Source organism: Saimiri boliviensis, chromosome 12, assembly GCF_048565385.1.
Source record: "Saimiri boliviensis isolate mSaiBol1 chromosome 12, mSaiBol1.pri, whole genome shotgun sequence".
NCBI lineage: Eukaryota > Metazoa > Chordata > Mammalia > Primates > Cebidae > Saimiri > Saimiri boliviensis.
In genome coordinates this window covers 31,250,919-31,267,057 of record NC_133460.1, presented here as the reverse complement: position 1 = coordinate 31,267,057, position 16,139 = coordinate 31,250,919, and the positions used below count along the sequence as shown (strand labels likewise).

The window sequence follows — 16,139 nt, the reverse complement described above, 5'->3', positions numbered from 1 at the left end:
CTCACAAACCCCTCCACCTTTGACAGTGCCCCAAAGAGGATGGACAGCAGGGAGGACTTCCCTGTCCCCACTGGACTGAACTGACTAAAGCCAGGAAACAGCCCTGGAGCATGGTGAGGTTTATTCTTTGAGTGCAAGAAAGGAGACATGACACTGGTTAGGGCCCAGCCCTCATCTTTGAGGAACGGCGAGCCTCAGATGGAGACGAGCTTTCCTGCTCCAGGACTGTAAGAGCACCTGTGGGGCTGTTCCTTTCCCAGTCCTTGTCTGGCTATTTGAGCAACCATCCTGTGCACATCTGTGCATGTGCACATGCATACACACATACAAAGTGTATACACATGCATGTACACTCATTTGCACACTCATACAAGCATGTTAGTATGCACAGCAACACAAACAATGTAGGCACACATCTACGCACACAAGCACATGCACATACCCAAGCAATCCATGCTCACACGCATACATGTGTGCACAGACTCACACCATGCACACACATGCATGCATGTCCACCCACGTGCACAGAGTTGGCAGTAGCCTGAGGGTTTCACCAGCCTGGCCTCCTGCCTTGGCTCCTGCAATAAATAGGCTCTTTCCTCCCCTCCCTGCCCCTGCTCTTGGTCCTGCCCCACTCCTGTCCATGTCCCACAGCCCATCCTCCACCCCATGACCAGAGGGATCTGTTAAAACCCAAGTCGGCAGTGGCTCATGCCTGTAATCCCAGCACTTTGGGAGGCTGTGGTGAGTGGATCACCTGAGATTGGGAGTCTGAGATCAACCTGACCAATATGGAGAAATTTCATCTCTACTAAAAATACAAAAATTAGCTGGGTGTGGTGGTGGATGCCTGTAGTCCCAGCTACTTGGGAGGCTGAGGCAGGAGAATTGCTTGAACCCGGAGGCGGAGGTTGCAGTGAGCTGAGATCACACCACTTCACTCCAGCCTGGCAACAGAGACTCCATCTCAAAAAACAAACAAACAAACAAAAAACCCAAGTCAGCTCTTAACACTTCCCAGCTAAACCCGTCAGCACTCCCATTTCACTCAGGGTCAAAGCTAAAGTCCTGATGATCATGAACGACATCCCGTCTCCGTCCACTCGGTGCCTCAGCTGCTCTTTCTTGACCATGCTGACCTCCTTGCTGTTTCTTGAACACAATAGGTCAGTGGTTCTCAACTGCGGATGACTGCATCCCCCAAGAGTCATTTGGCATGATCTAGATATTTTTGGATGTCACAACTGGTAGGGGGTGCTGCTGGCATCTAGTGGGTAGAGACTGGGAGTCTGCTAAACATCCCATAATGCACAGGACAGAACCCAACAATTAAGTTTCAGCCCAAAATATCAACCATGCTGAGGTTGGAAAACCCAAGTCCAGGCATAGTCCTGACCCAGGGCCTTTGCATATGCCATTCCCACTGCCTAGAAGGCTCTTCTCCCATGCCAGCCATGGTGGCTTATGCCTGTAATCCCAGCACTATGGGAGATGAGGCAGGTGGATCATGTGAAGTTGGGAGTTGGAGACCAGCACAGCCAACATAGTGAAACCCCATTCTACTAAAAATACAAAAATGAGCTGGGTGTGGTGGGGCACACCTGTAATCCCAGCTACTCGGGAGGCTGAAGCAAGAGAATTGCTTAAACCCCAAAGGTGGAAGTTGCAGTGAGCCAAGATCATGCCATTGCACCCCAGCCTGGATGACAGAGCAAGACTGTTTCCAAAAAAAACCCAAAACTGTTCTCCCAGACACCTGCACGGCTCACTGTCTTTCCTTATGATCTCAGCTTGAATGCCAAGCCTTCCCTCACTAGGCATGCCATCGTGCTCTGTCCCCTTGCCCTGGATTCCTGTTTGGGCCTCACCTCTACCAGCACATCACCCCAAGAGAGCACGGCCCTTGTCTGTTTCTTTCACCCAATCCCCAGTACCTAGAACAGAGCATGGCCCAGAGCTGGTGCTCCATCAATGAAGTGACTGAGTGACAGCCAATGCAAATACTGCCCAGGACATATTCTCTCCCTTCTTATGGAGTTTCAGGCCTGGCTGAGATTTTTTTGGCCACAAAGACCAAGCCATGGAATTGGGGGCTGTAGATGATAATGATCTGGGACTGATATATGTGGCACAGAATTGAGCAAAGCCGATTAAGCAAATGCCATTGTCCCCATCTGCAGGAAGTGCAGGTCTATGCTCTCCAGGTCCCCACCTGCAGGAGGTACAGGAGCATCCTGGGAACCTTCCTGGCAGAGGCCCAGCCCAACCTAACCTACCCTCCCATCCCAGGCTGGAAACCTGCACCACCCCTCAGGTGGAAGTCAGCTGGAGCCCTACACAGCTTCTCCCTGAAAACATGATGCTGGTTTCCATGGGTGTCATTCTGTACCTGTGGAGGCAGGGAGGGCTTTCCTGGAACCAGGCAGAGGTGGCACCATGTATCATGATGCAATCCTTCCTGGCAGCTGCGGGGCACAAGAGGCCAGTTACAAGAGCCCCCTGACCTGGCCACCCTCTGCATCGGGGAGGCCAGAGGCAGAAGTGGCAACAGGAAATCTCTCCTACTGAACAAACCATCCTGCTGCTCACTGGCTCCTGTGTGACCCTGCAGGGGTAGGGCGCGTGTCTCACGCCTTTAATCTCAGCACTTTGGGAAGCTGAGGTGAGTGGATCACTTGAGGCCAGGAGTTTCAGACCAGCCTGGCCAACTTGGCAAAACCCCATCTCTATCAAAAAGTATGAAAAGTAGCCAGGTGTGGTGGTGGGTGCCTGTAATCACAGCTACTCAATAAGCTAAGGCAGGAGAATTGCTTGAACCCAGGAGGTTGCAGTGAGCCAAGATTGAACCATTCACCGCACTCCAGCCTGGAAGACAGAGCGAGACTCCATCTCAAATAATAGCAAATACTTATTAGAATATATATTATATATTTATTTTTAATTACATAACTACAATAATTATCATAACCATTATAATCGGTAATAAATATTTCACTGTGACACGTGTAATTAGATTAGTGGTTCTTGATCCTTAACAAATAGAATCTCCTGAAAGATTTTCTAAAAATCAAAGCTCTCATGGCTCAGCCCAGATCCATTAAATCCATTCTCACAACCAGCTGCTGTGATGATCAATATGCCCATTTTGCAGATGGAAACACAGAGGCTGAGAGAGATGATCTACTTGTCAGGATCAACCAGCTAGTCAGTGCTGGGGCTGGGATTTGGACCTGGGCAGTCCAATGCCATCGGCTAGGTTTTTACCCCTAGGTGAGTGTTTTTCAGGTACACAGTTTGCCCAGGTTCTTCAGTACAACAAGGGGGAGGGTGGCTTGGTCTGTGGGGTGACAAAAGGATGGGCTGGAGGGGCAAGCCCAAGTAACTTGAGTTTGGAGAGTCTCATCATGCAATAATGCTTGATGATGCTATTTTCTTTTCTCCTTTCTTTCTTTTTTTTTTTTTTTCTGAGATGGAATCTCACTCTGTAGCACAGGCTGGAGTGCAGTGGCATGGTCTTGGATTACTGCAACCTGCGCCTCCCAGCTTCAAGTGATTATTCTGCCTCAGCCTCCTGAGTAGCTGGGATTATAGTGCACGCTATCACACCTGGCTAATACTTGTATTTTTGTTTGGCCAGGCTGGTCTCAAAACTCCTGACCTCATGATCCAGCCACCTCAGCCTCCCAAAGTGCTGGGATGACAAGCATGAGTCACCATGCTGAGCTTGCAGTGATACTTTTTTCTAGCTTGACCAAAATGTTGCCATGCTTATCATCTTGGACTTTCTGCATGAGGACAAGACCTGGTCTGTTCGAGGAGGAGTCCCCCCAACCCCCAGCTCACAGACTGGTACCAGTCTGCAGCCTCAGGAACTGGACCATACAGCAGGAGGTGAGAGGAGGAAAGGCGAGCATTGTGTTACCTGTGTTCATATCCATTCCACATCACATGCGTCCCCACTTGATCGCCGCCTCCTGACAGATCAGCAGTGGCATTAGATTCTCATAGAAGCATGAACCCTATTGTGAACTGCACATGTGGGATATCTGGACTGCATGCTCCTTATGAGAATCTCATGTCTGATGATCTGTCACTGTCTTCCATCACCCCCAGATGGGACCGTCCAGTTGCAAGAAGACAATCTGAAATCATTATTTCATTACATGTTACAGTGTAATAAATGTACAATAAACATAATGTGTTTGAATCATCCCAAATCCATGCACCCCACCCTGGGCCATAGAAAATCTGTCTTCCAGAAAACCAGTCCTTGGTGCCAAAAAGCTTGCAGACCACTGTGTTAGCATGTTCCCAACAGTGCCTTAGGTATTCTACTCAACCATCAGCACCTCTAACATTCACAGAGATGGGAGGGAGGCTGAAATTTCAAATCTTCTAATGGCAAGGTTGGTTTCTTTGGCAACCAGCCCCACTGAGGCTGTCCAGGTGCCCCCAGCCATCAGTCATCTCATTAGCATACAAAAGACACATCATTTCATACATTACACTCAGGACACTGGGGCAGAGACCACACACAAACTCTTATTATGTTCCAGTAACCCACAGAATGGAAGAAAAAATCTGCACAGTAGATTCTTCATAAGCGTCTGTTATCCGGAATGTATAAATAACTTTTACAATTCAACAACAAAAACAATCCAATCTAAAAACTAATGAAGAACTTTAATACACACTTCACCAGCAAGCACTTGAGAGATGCTTAACATCATTAGTCCTCATTCAAACCAGAAAGAGATACCCCTTAACTCACACTAAAATAGTCATACTAAAAAAAAAAAAAAAAAAAGTGTTGACCAAAATGTGCAGAAACGTGAACTATTTAACACTGCTTGTGACAATATGAAATGGTGCAGCATATGTGTCAAATAATTTGGAGTTTCTTCAAACAGTTGCAAGTAGATTTACCATATGACTCAGTGATTCCATTCCTAGTTATATACCCCAAAGACCTGAAAACAGGTCTTCAAACAAAAACTCCTATGCTCTTTAAATGTGTCAAGATCATAAATATGCAGGAAAGTCTTGGGAACACTGACAGGAAAACTGGATCAAAATGAAAAAACACATTATACTCCCAAGCAGGGCAGGAGGTAAAAGTGAAATGAGTTTGTGAACTGAATTATCACGTAGGAACCATGCTGATTTCCTGATCTAGGGGTTATGTGGTGGTAACCTAGGAGAGTTTCCATGCTTTGGATAAAGTATACCGGAGTATTTTGTGGGACGCTGCAAATCTGGTACAGCAATAACTGCTGGGGACTCTAAGAAAAGAAACAGGTTATATTTTGCACTGCTACTGGAAGTTTCCTAGAAGTATGACATTATTAAAAAGTAAATTACTGCCGGGTGTGGTGGCTCAAGCCTGTAATCCCAGCACTTTGGGAGGCCGAGGTGGGTGGATCACGAGATCGAGAGATCGAGACCAACCTGGTCAACATGGTGAAACCCCATCTCTACTAAAAATACAAAAAATTAGCTGGGCATGGTGGCGTGTGCCTGTAATCCCAGCTACTCAGGAGGCTGAGGCAGGAGAATTGCCTGAACCCAGGAGGCGGAGGTTGCGGTGAGCCGAGATCGCGCCATTGCACTCCAGCCTGGGTAACAAGAGCGAAACTCCATCTCAAAAAAAAAAAAGTAAATTACTTTTTAAAACAACCATATCAATACTATGCCAGAAAAGCAGAGACATCACCAAAATCCACTATAGAGGCTACGCTTCATCCAAAGCTGTGAACCCTTATAAAAGCCTCAATGTCAACAGACTCCACTTAGTAGGTATTATTATACTTATTAGTATTAGAGGCTGCTGTGTGGAAACATTAGTGTTACGGCACAGTGTGGATATTAGTGTTAGGACATGGTGTACATATTATATTGGTGTTGGAGAACAGTGCAGATATTACAGTAACATCAGGGAACCATGTGGATAGTATTACATTAGTATTAGAAGCAATGGTGTGGATATCAGATTAGCGTTAGAATATGGTGTGAATATATTGGTGTTAGGGCACGGTATGGATATCATAGTAATGTTAGAGCATGCTGTGATTATTATATTAGAGGTCACTGTGAGAACATATATTAGCAGTCACTACGTCTGGATATTGACAATGATATCAGGGTTTAGTCGTAATGATGAGATTTAGGGATTTCGTTTTTCTAGATGAATTTCTTCCTTTGCTGAGTACTCTAAAGCCCTCTTCTCTGCACTCAGGGCCATGGAAAGGAAGCTTTTTACTCAACAATGAACAAGACTAAGTTGACACCACCCTTGTGCTGCCCTGGCACCTCACAGGGAAGTTGGTCAGGGGTGGGTTCACGCACCCTCTGGTGGTGCCAGAGCTCAGCACAGACACTCTTACTCAGTTTCTCAGCAGATGTTCACCCCCGCCTGGCTGTCCTGAAATACCTATAAAATTCAATATTCAGTTTATTCAATGTAATAATTTTGGAAACTCAAGCCAAAATGAAGCCCACTGTAGCCATATCCTTCCCAAAAACAGTGATGGAAGACTTTGGAAGCCATGTAGAATGAACTGAATATATACACAAAATAAAAAAAACAAAAACCTACTCAAAATAGTCCAGAGGCGGTAATATGAAATGCAAAACTATAAAAAATCTGAAAGAAAATCTAGATGACATTGGGTTTGGTGTTGAGTTTTAACACACAACATCAAATGCCAATTCATGAAAATATTGATAACAGACTTTATAAAGCTAAATATTCTACTGTGGAAAACTGTATTCAGAGAATAAATAGACAAGACAGATGTGAGAAGATATTTACACAATACATAGGTGACTTTAAAACTGGTTAAATATCTGAACAGATATCCAACCACAGCAAATATACCGATAGTAGGCTGGGCATGGTGGATGCCCATCTCTACTAAAAATACAAAAATTACCCAGGCATGGTGGTGCATGCCTGTAATCCTAGCTGCTCTGGAGGCTGAGGCAAGACAATCGCTTGAACCTGGGAGGCGGAGGTTGTGGTGGGCTAAGATCACACCATTCCTCTGCCCTACTGTATATGTAAAAATGCAGATTCACTGAACCAGACTAAATTGTATTCACTGGAAGGCTGATCAAAGATTCAAAAGAATGCAACCTTTTGTTTTATCTACTTCTGACCTAGAACCACCCCCCACCCCGCCTTCCTACTTCCAGTTGTTCCACCTCACTGAACCGAATGACTTTACATCTTGCACATATTGATTGGTGTCTCCTGTCTCTCTAAAATGTATAAGAGCAAGCTCTACCCTGACCACCTTGGGCCCATGTTGTCAGGACCTCCTGAGGCTGTGTCATGGGCATGTCCTTAACCTTGGCGAAATAAGCTTTCTACTTGACTGAGACCTGACTCAGATATTTTGGGATCACAATCCACAGTCACCATGGTGTGACATTTGACTACAGCATTCAGTACAGAGACGTGCTATACAGGTTTGTAGCATGGGAGAAATAGGCTATACCATATAACTTATGTGTGCAGTGGGCTATACCATCTAGGATTTAAAAAGACACTCTAGGGCCGGGCGCGGTGGCTCAAGCCTGTAATCCCAGCACTCTGGGAGGCCGAGGCGGGTGGATCACGAGGTCGAGAGATCGAGACCATCCTGGTCAACATGGTGAAACCCCATCTCTACTAAAAATACAAAAAATTAGCTGGGCATGGTGGCACGTGCCTGTAATCCCAGCTACTCAGGAGGCTGAGGCAGGAGAATTGCCTGAACCCAGGAGGCGGAGGTTGCGGTGAGCCAAGATCGCGCCATTGCACTCCAGCCTGGGTAACAAGAGCAGAACTCCGTCTCAAAAAAAAAAAAAAGACACTCTATGGTGTTCAGACAAGGATGAAATCACCAAGGACAAATTTCTCAGAAAGAATTCACATCAATAGAAGATGCTTGAGTGTATTTTAAATGGTTAAAGCCTAGAAGAAAAGAAAAACTCAACTCCCCTGTTTTGGTTTAATAACCAAGCTTAATAGAGTTAACATATTTCATCTAATCCAAGATGCTAATAATTAACAAACATTATTTTATGCACCATCACAAATAGGTTGCCAATTAAACTGACTTTCTGAAAAACAACAAAAATGTGAATTTACTGCTATTCATGCCAGTAAAGTAAAATGAAAATGAATTACGGTTTTGACATGTTAAAGCAAAACAGGAGGAAGCCGTTAGCCTGAGGTCTTGCAAAGCAAATGGAAACCGAATTGGAGGCTTTAAAACTGACTTTAAAACATTAGCAAACCAACCAGTCAATGCCAATAAACCCAGCTGCTAGTTGGCTTTATGACTACTGATGCTGAGGGAACCATCCCCACAACAGGCAGTTGCCTAGCTGGAGCCAAGGAGAAACCTCACTTAGCTGCCCGAAGTCCCAAGCCCTGTTTTACATTCTGGAGCTTCAGGTGTGATTCACGAATCATTCCTTTGCTTAAATAAACTAAATTTATTTTGCCTAAAATTCTCTAACCCCTAAATCCTAACAACTAACCGGTAACCCCAAACTCTAACCCTAACCCGTAGCCCTAATCCTCACCCAAAGCCCTAAGCATACATTGGTTTCTGCGTTTGCACTGATATGTCACTGTTGATGATTCAAACTGCTGTATGGCGGCCACAGGAGCAGTGGGGACTTTAGAGTAAGGCCGCGGACGGAGGCCTTGCATTAGCATCACAGCTGTTTTCTACACGAGCACTGTGGGTGTTGTATTCACATTCCGGATGTCACAGCTGCCTTAGGAACGCGCCATTGCGTTCCAAGGCTGCGGTGTGCACCTCGCACTGCCGCCACGTGGGCCTTGGCTTGGGAGAACCTCGGAGCAAAGGCCCCTGGCAGTGCAGGGGCCCTCTCGCTCCCGGTGATGTGCCCGCGCCCTCTTCCGGCGACGAGGGCCACAGCAGGGCCCTACTACAGTGAGACCCGAGCCCCGGGGTCTGTGCTGAGGAGGACGGAGCTCCACCTCCAAGTGCCCCCAGGTCAACACTGAGGAGAATGCAACTCTGCAGACCACGTGGGCTGCGATGATGCACCTCGGGGGGCGGAGCCTCAGGAATCTGAAAAGGCGGGCTTGGGCGCCCTCTCCTGGCGGCGGACCAATGCAGGGCCCTCTTGCTCACACTGCTGTGGCAACATGCTCCCTGCTGGCAACTAGGGCAATGCAGCATCCTCTGGCTCACTGAGATAGGGGGCTGTGCATATGTACACAATGTTCGCCTATATGTACATGCATACATACTGTACATCTGTACATAATGTAAACATGTAAATGTGCACATACTGTACATCTCTACCTAATGTGCACATTATGTACACGTGGATATATAGTACATATGTACATAACGTGTACATTATGTATACGTGAACATGTGTACATTATGTATATGTTTACATATTGTACATCCGTACATAATGTGCACATTATGTAAACATGTATATATTGTACAGCTGTACATAATGTACATAATGTGCACACATATGTACACATGTACATATAGTACATATGTACATTATATACAAAATAAATTAAAAGTACATAATGTGTACAATCAGTATATTTACCATATTACATATTGTATATATATATATATATATATATATATATATATATTTTTTTTTTTTTTTTTTTTTTTTTTTTTTGAGATGGAGTTTTGCTCTTGTTACCCAGGCTGGAGTGCAATGGCGCGATCTCGGCTCACCGCAACCTCCGCCTCCCGGGTTCAGGCAATTCTCCTGCCTCTGCCTCCTGAGTAGCTGGGATTACAGGCACGCGCCACCATGCCCAGCTATTTTTTGTATTTTTAGTAGAGACGGGGTTTCACCATGTTGACCAGGATGGTCTCGATCTCTTGACCTCGTGATCCACCCGCCTCGGCCTCCCAAAGTGCTGGGATTACAGGTGTGAGCCACCGCGCCCGGCCATATTGTATATATATTATTGTAATTACATATATCATTGTGATATTACAATAATGTATATATCATACACATGTGCATATAAATGTACATATTGTACAGATTATGTACATTTATTGTACATATGTATTGTGTACACATATGTACATCACAGTAAAGGTACATATAATACATATTATATACATTTATTGTAATATCCCAATAAATGTACACATTATGAGTATATTCTGGGATATTATTTTTAGTATATTAGATAAAAATTATTCCTAATATCAGGGTGGGTATACACCCATGTGTGTATATCTTGTGATATTATCCATCATATCCTAAGTAGGTATTACTCTCATTGTGAAAGCAAGTGTACACTCTGTGACTGTTCCATTATCATAGGCAGTGTACAACGCTTCTGTGATGTAGTTACTAATATCCTAGGGAGAGTACCCTGAATATCACAGGAAACGTACACCACCACTGTAATATTGTTTCTAACGCATCCAAAAATGGAGAGAATATTACTCCAAGTATCTCAGGAAGCACACAAACCCCCAGTGATATTGTTCCTAATAACTAAGGGATTACAGATAATAATACTCACAATGTGACTGGGGTTGTACACCCGTCCTGTGTTGTTGTTCCTAATATCCAGGGAAGGAGAGGATGATGTTACTGCCCATAGGGAAATACTCTCAGTATGGCAAGAGGTGTACATCAAGCTCTAATATGGTCACTAATGTCTACACAAAAACACAATTATATTGAATTAAACATTGCAAGGGGTGAAAACCCCCTGTGCTTTCAATCCTAATGTCAAGGAAGGTAAGGATGACATTTTTGTCAATACCAAAGAGATGTAACTAAAACTACTGTTATTGTGCTTAACATAAAAAAAAAAAAACCAGAATAACATTATGATCTCCCTATGATATGGTTCTGAGTATCATATTACACAACATTTTCAAAACAGATGGTCCCTAGGAGCCAGGGTGGGCTGGGGGGCTGCTACGGGCCCTCTACTGGGGTCTGTCGGCACAGCCCCATAGCCGGGGAGTCCCTAGCAGCCAGGGTGGGCTGGGGGCTGCGATGGGCCCTCTGGCGAGTGGTGTGGGCACAGCCTCCTAGCCAGGGGGTCCCTAGTAGCCAGGGTGGGCCAGGGGCTGTGTGTGGGCACAGCCTCCTAGCCAAGGAGTCCCTAGCAGCCAGGGTGGCCTAGGGGACTGCTACAGTTTTAGCTGTGTATTTTGAAAAAGTTGTCTAGCATTCAAAGCACGGACAGTTTTAGCTGTGTATTTTCAAAAAGTTGTCTCTACGTGCCATAGCTCATGAAGTCAAAACGAGTGATCTGTGTCCCCTTGAGTTGAGCATTCTTTTAGTAAGAAAGGATTAAGTTCTATTTGAATTCTGGAAAACTGCTTCTCATCTTGTCAATCAACTGTCAATTTTGTGTGTTAGCTTCCAGGAGAGGTAATAGAGTCAATCCAAAACCATAGGTGTATTCAAGTCCAGATTGACAAGTCAAATCAAGAAAGCAGGCACTGAGCTCGAAGAGGGATCTTTTCCCAGTGGGCCTTAAGGCCCACATAAATCCCTGTGAAGAAATCGGGAAACAGAGACAGAAAGGGACTCGCCTAAGTCTTGTCACTTCAAAGTGCCTGGCAGACTGACTGGCAGAGGGCTGGAAATCATATCCAAATCTTCGGACCTGAATTCCACAGGGTGCACCGCCTCCCCCAGGCCCAATGTGACACTTCAATGGCTTAACGAGAGCTTGACTGGATTGATGTCAACATGAAAAGACATTAGATTCCATCGGACCTGTCTTTGACCCCTTGTCTCTAAGGAGAATGTGCCTGGTTCAAATTCTCACTTTGCTTCTAACCTGAGAGATCTGGCCTCAGTGGTCAATGGGAAATGAGCTGATTTCAATCACCACCCTCTCACTCATCATCAAGAAAAATTTCTTCAAACATACATGGATTGTGTTTTCAGGAGTGCTGGGCTTTATCCACGGTTCTGATTAACATGCTACCAGAGGAAGAAAGATTTGCTGCTCTGGAATGGAGACAGAAACACAGACACACACACACACACACACAGTGACACAAAAACACACAAACACAGGCCTCACACAATACTGGTAGTGTTCAGCCAAATACTTAGTGGTATTAGGTGGGCTTTGAACCCGTCCATGCTCCAAAGGAATACACACTTTTCGCTATTTCACCCATCTATTCTCGTAGGAAATGTGAATAATTCTTTCAGACAAGGCTCATGATGACAGGGACCACTCTCATTTCACCCTCAGAGGCAGACAAGAGGACTGCAAAGGACTCAGGTGTTGTCCCTGCTGACTGAAGAGGACTCCCATTTCCCCTCGAACCCAAAGTCACAGCAAAAGTAGCTTTCTCTTTGAAGAGCACACAACTTTTTAAAAAAATTTTAATCTTCTAATATTTTATTTAGTGGAGGGAAAAGTGTAATGGAGGTCTCAGGTGGATGACATCTCCAAAGGGGAAAGGACAAAGGCCTCTGGCTTGGCTTCCTGCTTCAGCACTCCAGTCAGCAGGAACTCAGGGGAGAGGAGGGGCAGCCCAACCCGTCGTGGAACAGAGCATCGAGGGAAGTCCTTGGGGCATGTGATCACAACTCTCTGAGGCTTATAGGACCGAGGCATTCTGGGTAGGACAGTGCCTCCACAGCAGCTGATGATCTCTCCCATCTGAGGTGGTGGTGGCTGGACTCCAGGGGTCACATGGATCTCATAGCCCTCCAGCAGCCTTTGCTCCCGCGCCCGGCTCAGGGCATCTTGAAGGCTAAAGCCAAAGTTCTTCTCTTGCTCAGGGTCGGTCACCACATATTCATCCGGGGGTAAGAAGCAACCAGCCTTGCGGGACTGATGCAGCCAGTCCAGGGAGATAATGGGGATTCCTCGCCCCAGGGCACACAGGAACTTGACTGTCCAGCGGATACGATCAGTGACCAGGTGGGAAGCCTCTGCCGCTGAACCAGCCAGACTTCCCCCCAGTGCCAGCACGGCCAGCTCTCCCTGGGCATCCACCACGCCTGTGAAGAGCACTTTGGGGGCTGTTGATTCCTGGGTAAGTTTGGTCTGTCGGAGGCTGCAGCTCTGTATTCTGTTGGGCTCCTCCTCTGCCTGGTCTCTCTTTCTCTTGCCTGGTTTTGGAGTCATGACATCCTCTTCTTTCCCTGGCCACTTTGTAGTATCTTTTAACTCTTCCTTGAGAAACACTGTCTTCTGGGAGACTTCTTCTCTTTGGGGCTGTTTTTGAAGTGGCTGTGAATCCATGGTAGCAAAAGGCCTCTTGCGGCTTTGAGAGGCCTTAGGCTGGGGCTCTGGGGTAAACCTAGATCTACCTCCTGCTTCCACCTTTTGGATCTGGGAGACATGAGTTAGTGTCTCAAGAAGCTGGGGAGAGGCAGGCTCAGTAATGGCTGTAAGGGATTCAGTTTCTCTAACTGCTCCCCATCTTTGGTTCCTTGAGGCCCAGGATTTAGGTTCCAGGGGTGCAGAGCAAGGCTTATGGTCAATGGGAGCTTTGAGGGAGCCAGGATTACCAATGACTCTCTGCCTCTTGCTGCAACTGGCTTGAGGAATAGGCTCAGGGGAAATAGGCTGGTCTGTGGTAACAGGGGACTGGAATTCAGGGGTGGTAGGAACTGACACAGCACTTAATATGGAAGACCTCAGTGTTTTACTCTGACCACCCTGAGCTACGGCCTCAGGGGTGACAGGCTGGTCTGTGGGGATAAGAGGCTCAAGATTAGAGGCTACTGGTTCAACTGGTTTGGGAGTCTTGACAGAGGACCTATTTACCCTTCCTCTAGTGGCTCTAGATTTGGGCTTAGGGGTGACAGGCTGGTCTATAGAGGTTGTAGGAAGGGGCTCAGGGGCTGTGGGGACAACTGGTTCAGGGGTCCTGACAGAAGACCCATTTGTCCTGCTCCTAGTGGCCCTAGATGTGGGCTCAGGGGTGACAAGCTGGTTTCTGGAGGTGAAAGGCTGGAGCTCAGGGGCTATAGGGACAGCTGATTCAGGGGTCTTGACAGAGGACCTATTTGTCCTGCCCCTAGTGGTCTGAGATGCAGGCTCAGGGGTGACAGGCTGATCTGTGGAGGCAGAAGCCTGGAGCTCAGAGGCTATGGGGACAACTGTTTCAGGGGTTTTGACAGAGGACCTATTTTTTCTTCCCCTAGCGGCCTGAGATGTGGTCTCAGGGGTGACAGGCTGGTCTGTGGACGAGGAGGCCTGGAGCTCAGAGGCTATGGGGACAACTGTTTCAGGGGTTTTGACAGAGGACCTATTTTTTCTTCCCCTAGCGGCCTGAGATGTGGGCTCAGGGGTGACAGGCTGGTCTGTGGACGAGGAGGCCTGGAGCTCAGAGGCTATGGGGACAACTGTTTCAGGGGTCTTGACAGAGGATGGTGGCTTGACCGGGATCTGCCAGGAGGAGATCTTCAGGGCTGACTGGGATGAAGGGAACTGCCTCTGATTTAAAAGAAGTGCTTTCAAGGAGTTAATTTCAGACTTGAGTTCCATGATATTCTGGGGCTCTAGAATCCAACTGGTGAATGTGGTGGGCTTGGCAGTGGCCAGCTCATGGGCGAGCTCCTGGATGGTCTGCTGCTGCAGAATCAGCAGCTGCTGGACGGAGGTGAGGGACGTCTGGAACTGAGTCACTGTCTGGGCCATGCTGCCACTCAGTTCAGAGAGAACGGCCTCCATCCTCTCCAGCTGCTTCCTGTCGTCTCGTCCGCCCAGGTTGAGGGGGAGCAGGTATTTCTTTTTCTTTTTTTTTTTTTTTTTTTTTTTTTTTTTGAGACGGAGTTCCGCTCTTGTTACCCAGGCTGGAGTGCAATGGCACGATCTCGGCTCACCGCAACCTCCGCCTCCTGGGTTCAGGCAATTCTCCTGCCTCAGCCTCCTGAGTAGCTGGGATTACAGGCACACGCCACCATGCCCAGCTCATTTTTTGTATTTTTAGTAGAGACGGGGTTTCACCATGTTGACCAGGATGGTCTCGATCTCTCGACCTCGTGATCCACCCGCCTCGGCCTCCCAAAGTGCTGGGATTACAGGCTTGAGCCACCGCGCCCGGCCAGGTATTTCTTATAGAGTAGGTGGAAGCCAAATGCGATGACTACTGTGATGATGGCCTGGGCTTCATGATCTTGCCATTGGGAGCCTGTGGGGCTGTATGGCTGAGATACGAGGTGACAGGGCTGGTTACGAACTACCTGTGTGGCTGGGCCCAAGGATGAAGGCTCATGTGCAGCAGTGCCTGACTGCTGGAAGGCCATATGAATCTCTTTATCTGTCAGCCCTTTCTTCTTAAGGAATGCTCTCCTGGTTGCAATTCTCATCTCTGATAAAATAGACTTTAAAGCAACAAAGATCAAAAGAGACAAAGAAGGACATTACATAATGGTAAAAGGATCACTGCAACAAGAAGAGCTAACGATCCTAAATATATACGCACCCAATACAGGAGCACCCAGATACATAAGGCAAGTTCTTAATGACTTACAAAGAGACTTAGACTCCCACATGATAATAGTGGGAGACTTTAATACCCCATTGTCAATATTAGACAGATCAACCAGACAGAAAATCAACAAGGATATCCAGGACCTGAACTCAGTCCTGGAACGAGCAAACCTTGTTAGACATTTACAGAACTCTCCACCCCAAATCCACAGAATATACATTCTTCTCAGCACCACATCACAGCTACTCTAAAATTGACCACATAATTAGCAATAAATCACTCCTCAGCAAATGCAAAAGAACAGAAATCATAACAAACAGTCTCTCAGACCACAGTGCAATCGAGTTAGAACTCAGAATGCAGAAACTAACTCAGAACCGCACAGCTTCACAGAAACTGAACAACTTGCTCTTGAATAATTGACTGGATAAACAATGAAATGAAGGCAGAAATAAAGATGTTCTTTGAAACCAATGAGAAGGAAGACACAACATACCAGAATCTCTGGGACACATTTAAAGCAGTCTCTAGAGGAAAATATATAGCAATGAGTGCCCACATGAGAAGAAAGGAGAGATCTAATATTGACACCCTATCATCAAAATTGAAAGAGCTAGAGCAGCAAGATCAAAAAAACTCAAAACCTAGCAGAAGACAGGAAATAACTAAGCTCAGAGCAGAACT

General features: G+C 46.4%; 1 protein-coding gene across 1 annotated transcript; it reads right to left on the bottom strand.

The window, feature by feature from the left end:
• Positions 1–12,406: 12,406 nt before the first annotated feature.
• Positions 12,407–15,282, bottom strand: LOC141580711 (uncharacterized). The gene is made up of 2 exons (XM_074383183.1): positions 15,067–15,282; positions 12,407–14,749 (listed from the first exon to the last, which is right to left on the bottom strand). Exons 1-2 carry the CDS (start codon positions 15,265–15,267, stop codon positions 12,437–12,439), a joined length of 2,514 nt encoding a protein of 837 aa, XP_074239284.1. The 5' UTR covers positions 15,268–15,282; the 3' UTR covers positions 12,407–12,436.
• Positions 15,283–16,139: the final 857 nt, after the last annotated feature.

Excerpts from the sequence above, each read along its gene's own strand:
- LOC141580711 (XM_074383183.1), bottom strand. The coding sequence starts at position 15,267 with ATGGCCTTCCAGCAGTCAGGCACTGCTGCACATGAGCCTTCATCCTTG. Across the intron at positions 14,750-15,066 it reads TACTCTATAAGAAATACCTG|AAATACCTGCTCCCCCTCAA; the intron begins GCCGGGCGCGGT and ends AAAAAGAAAAAG.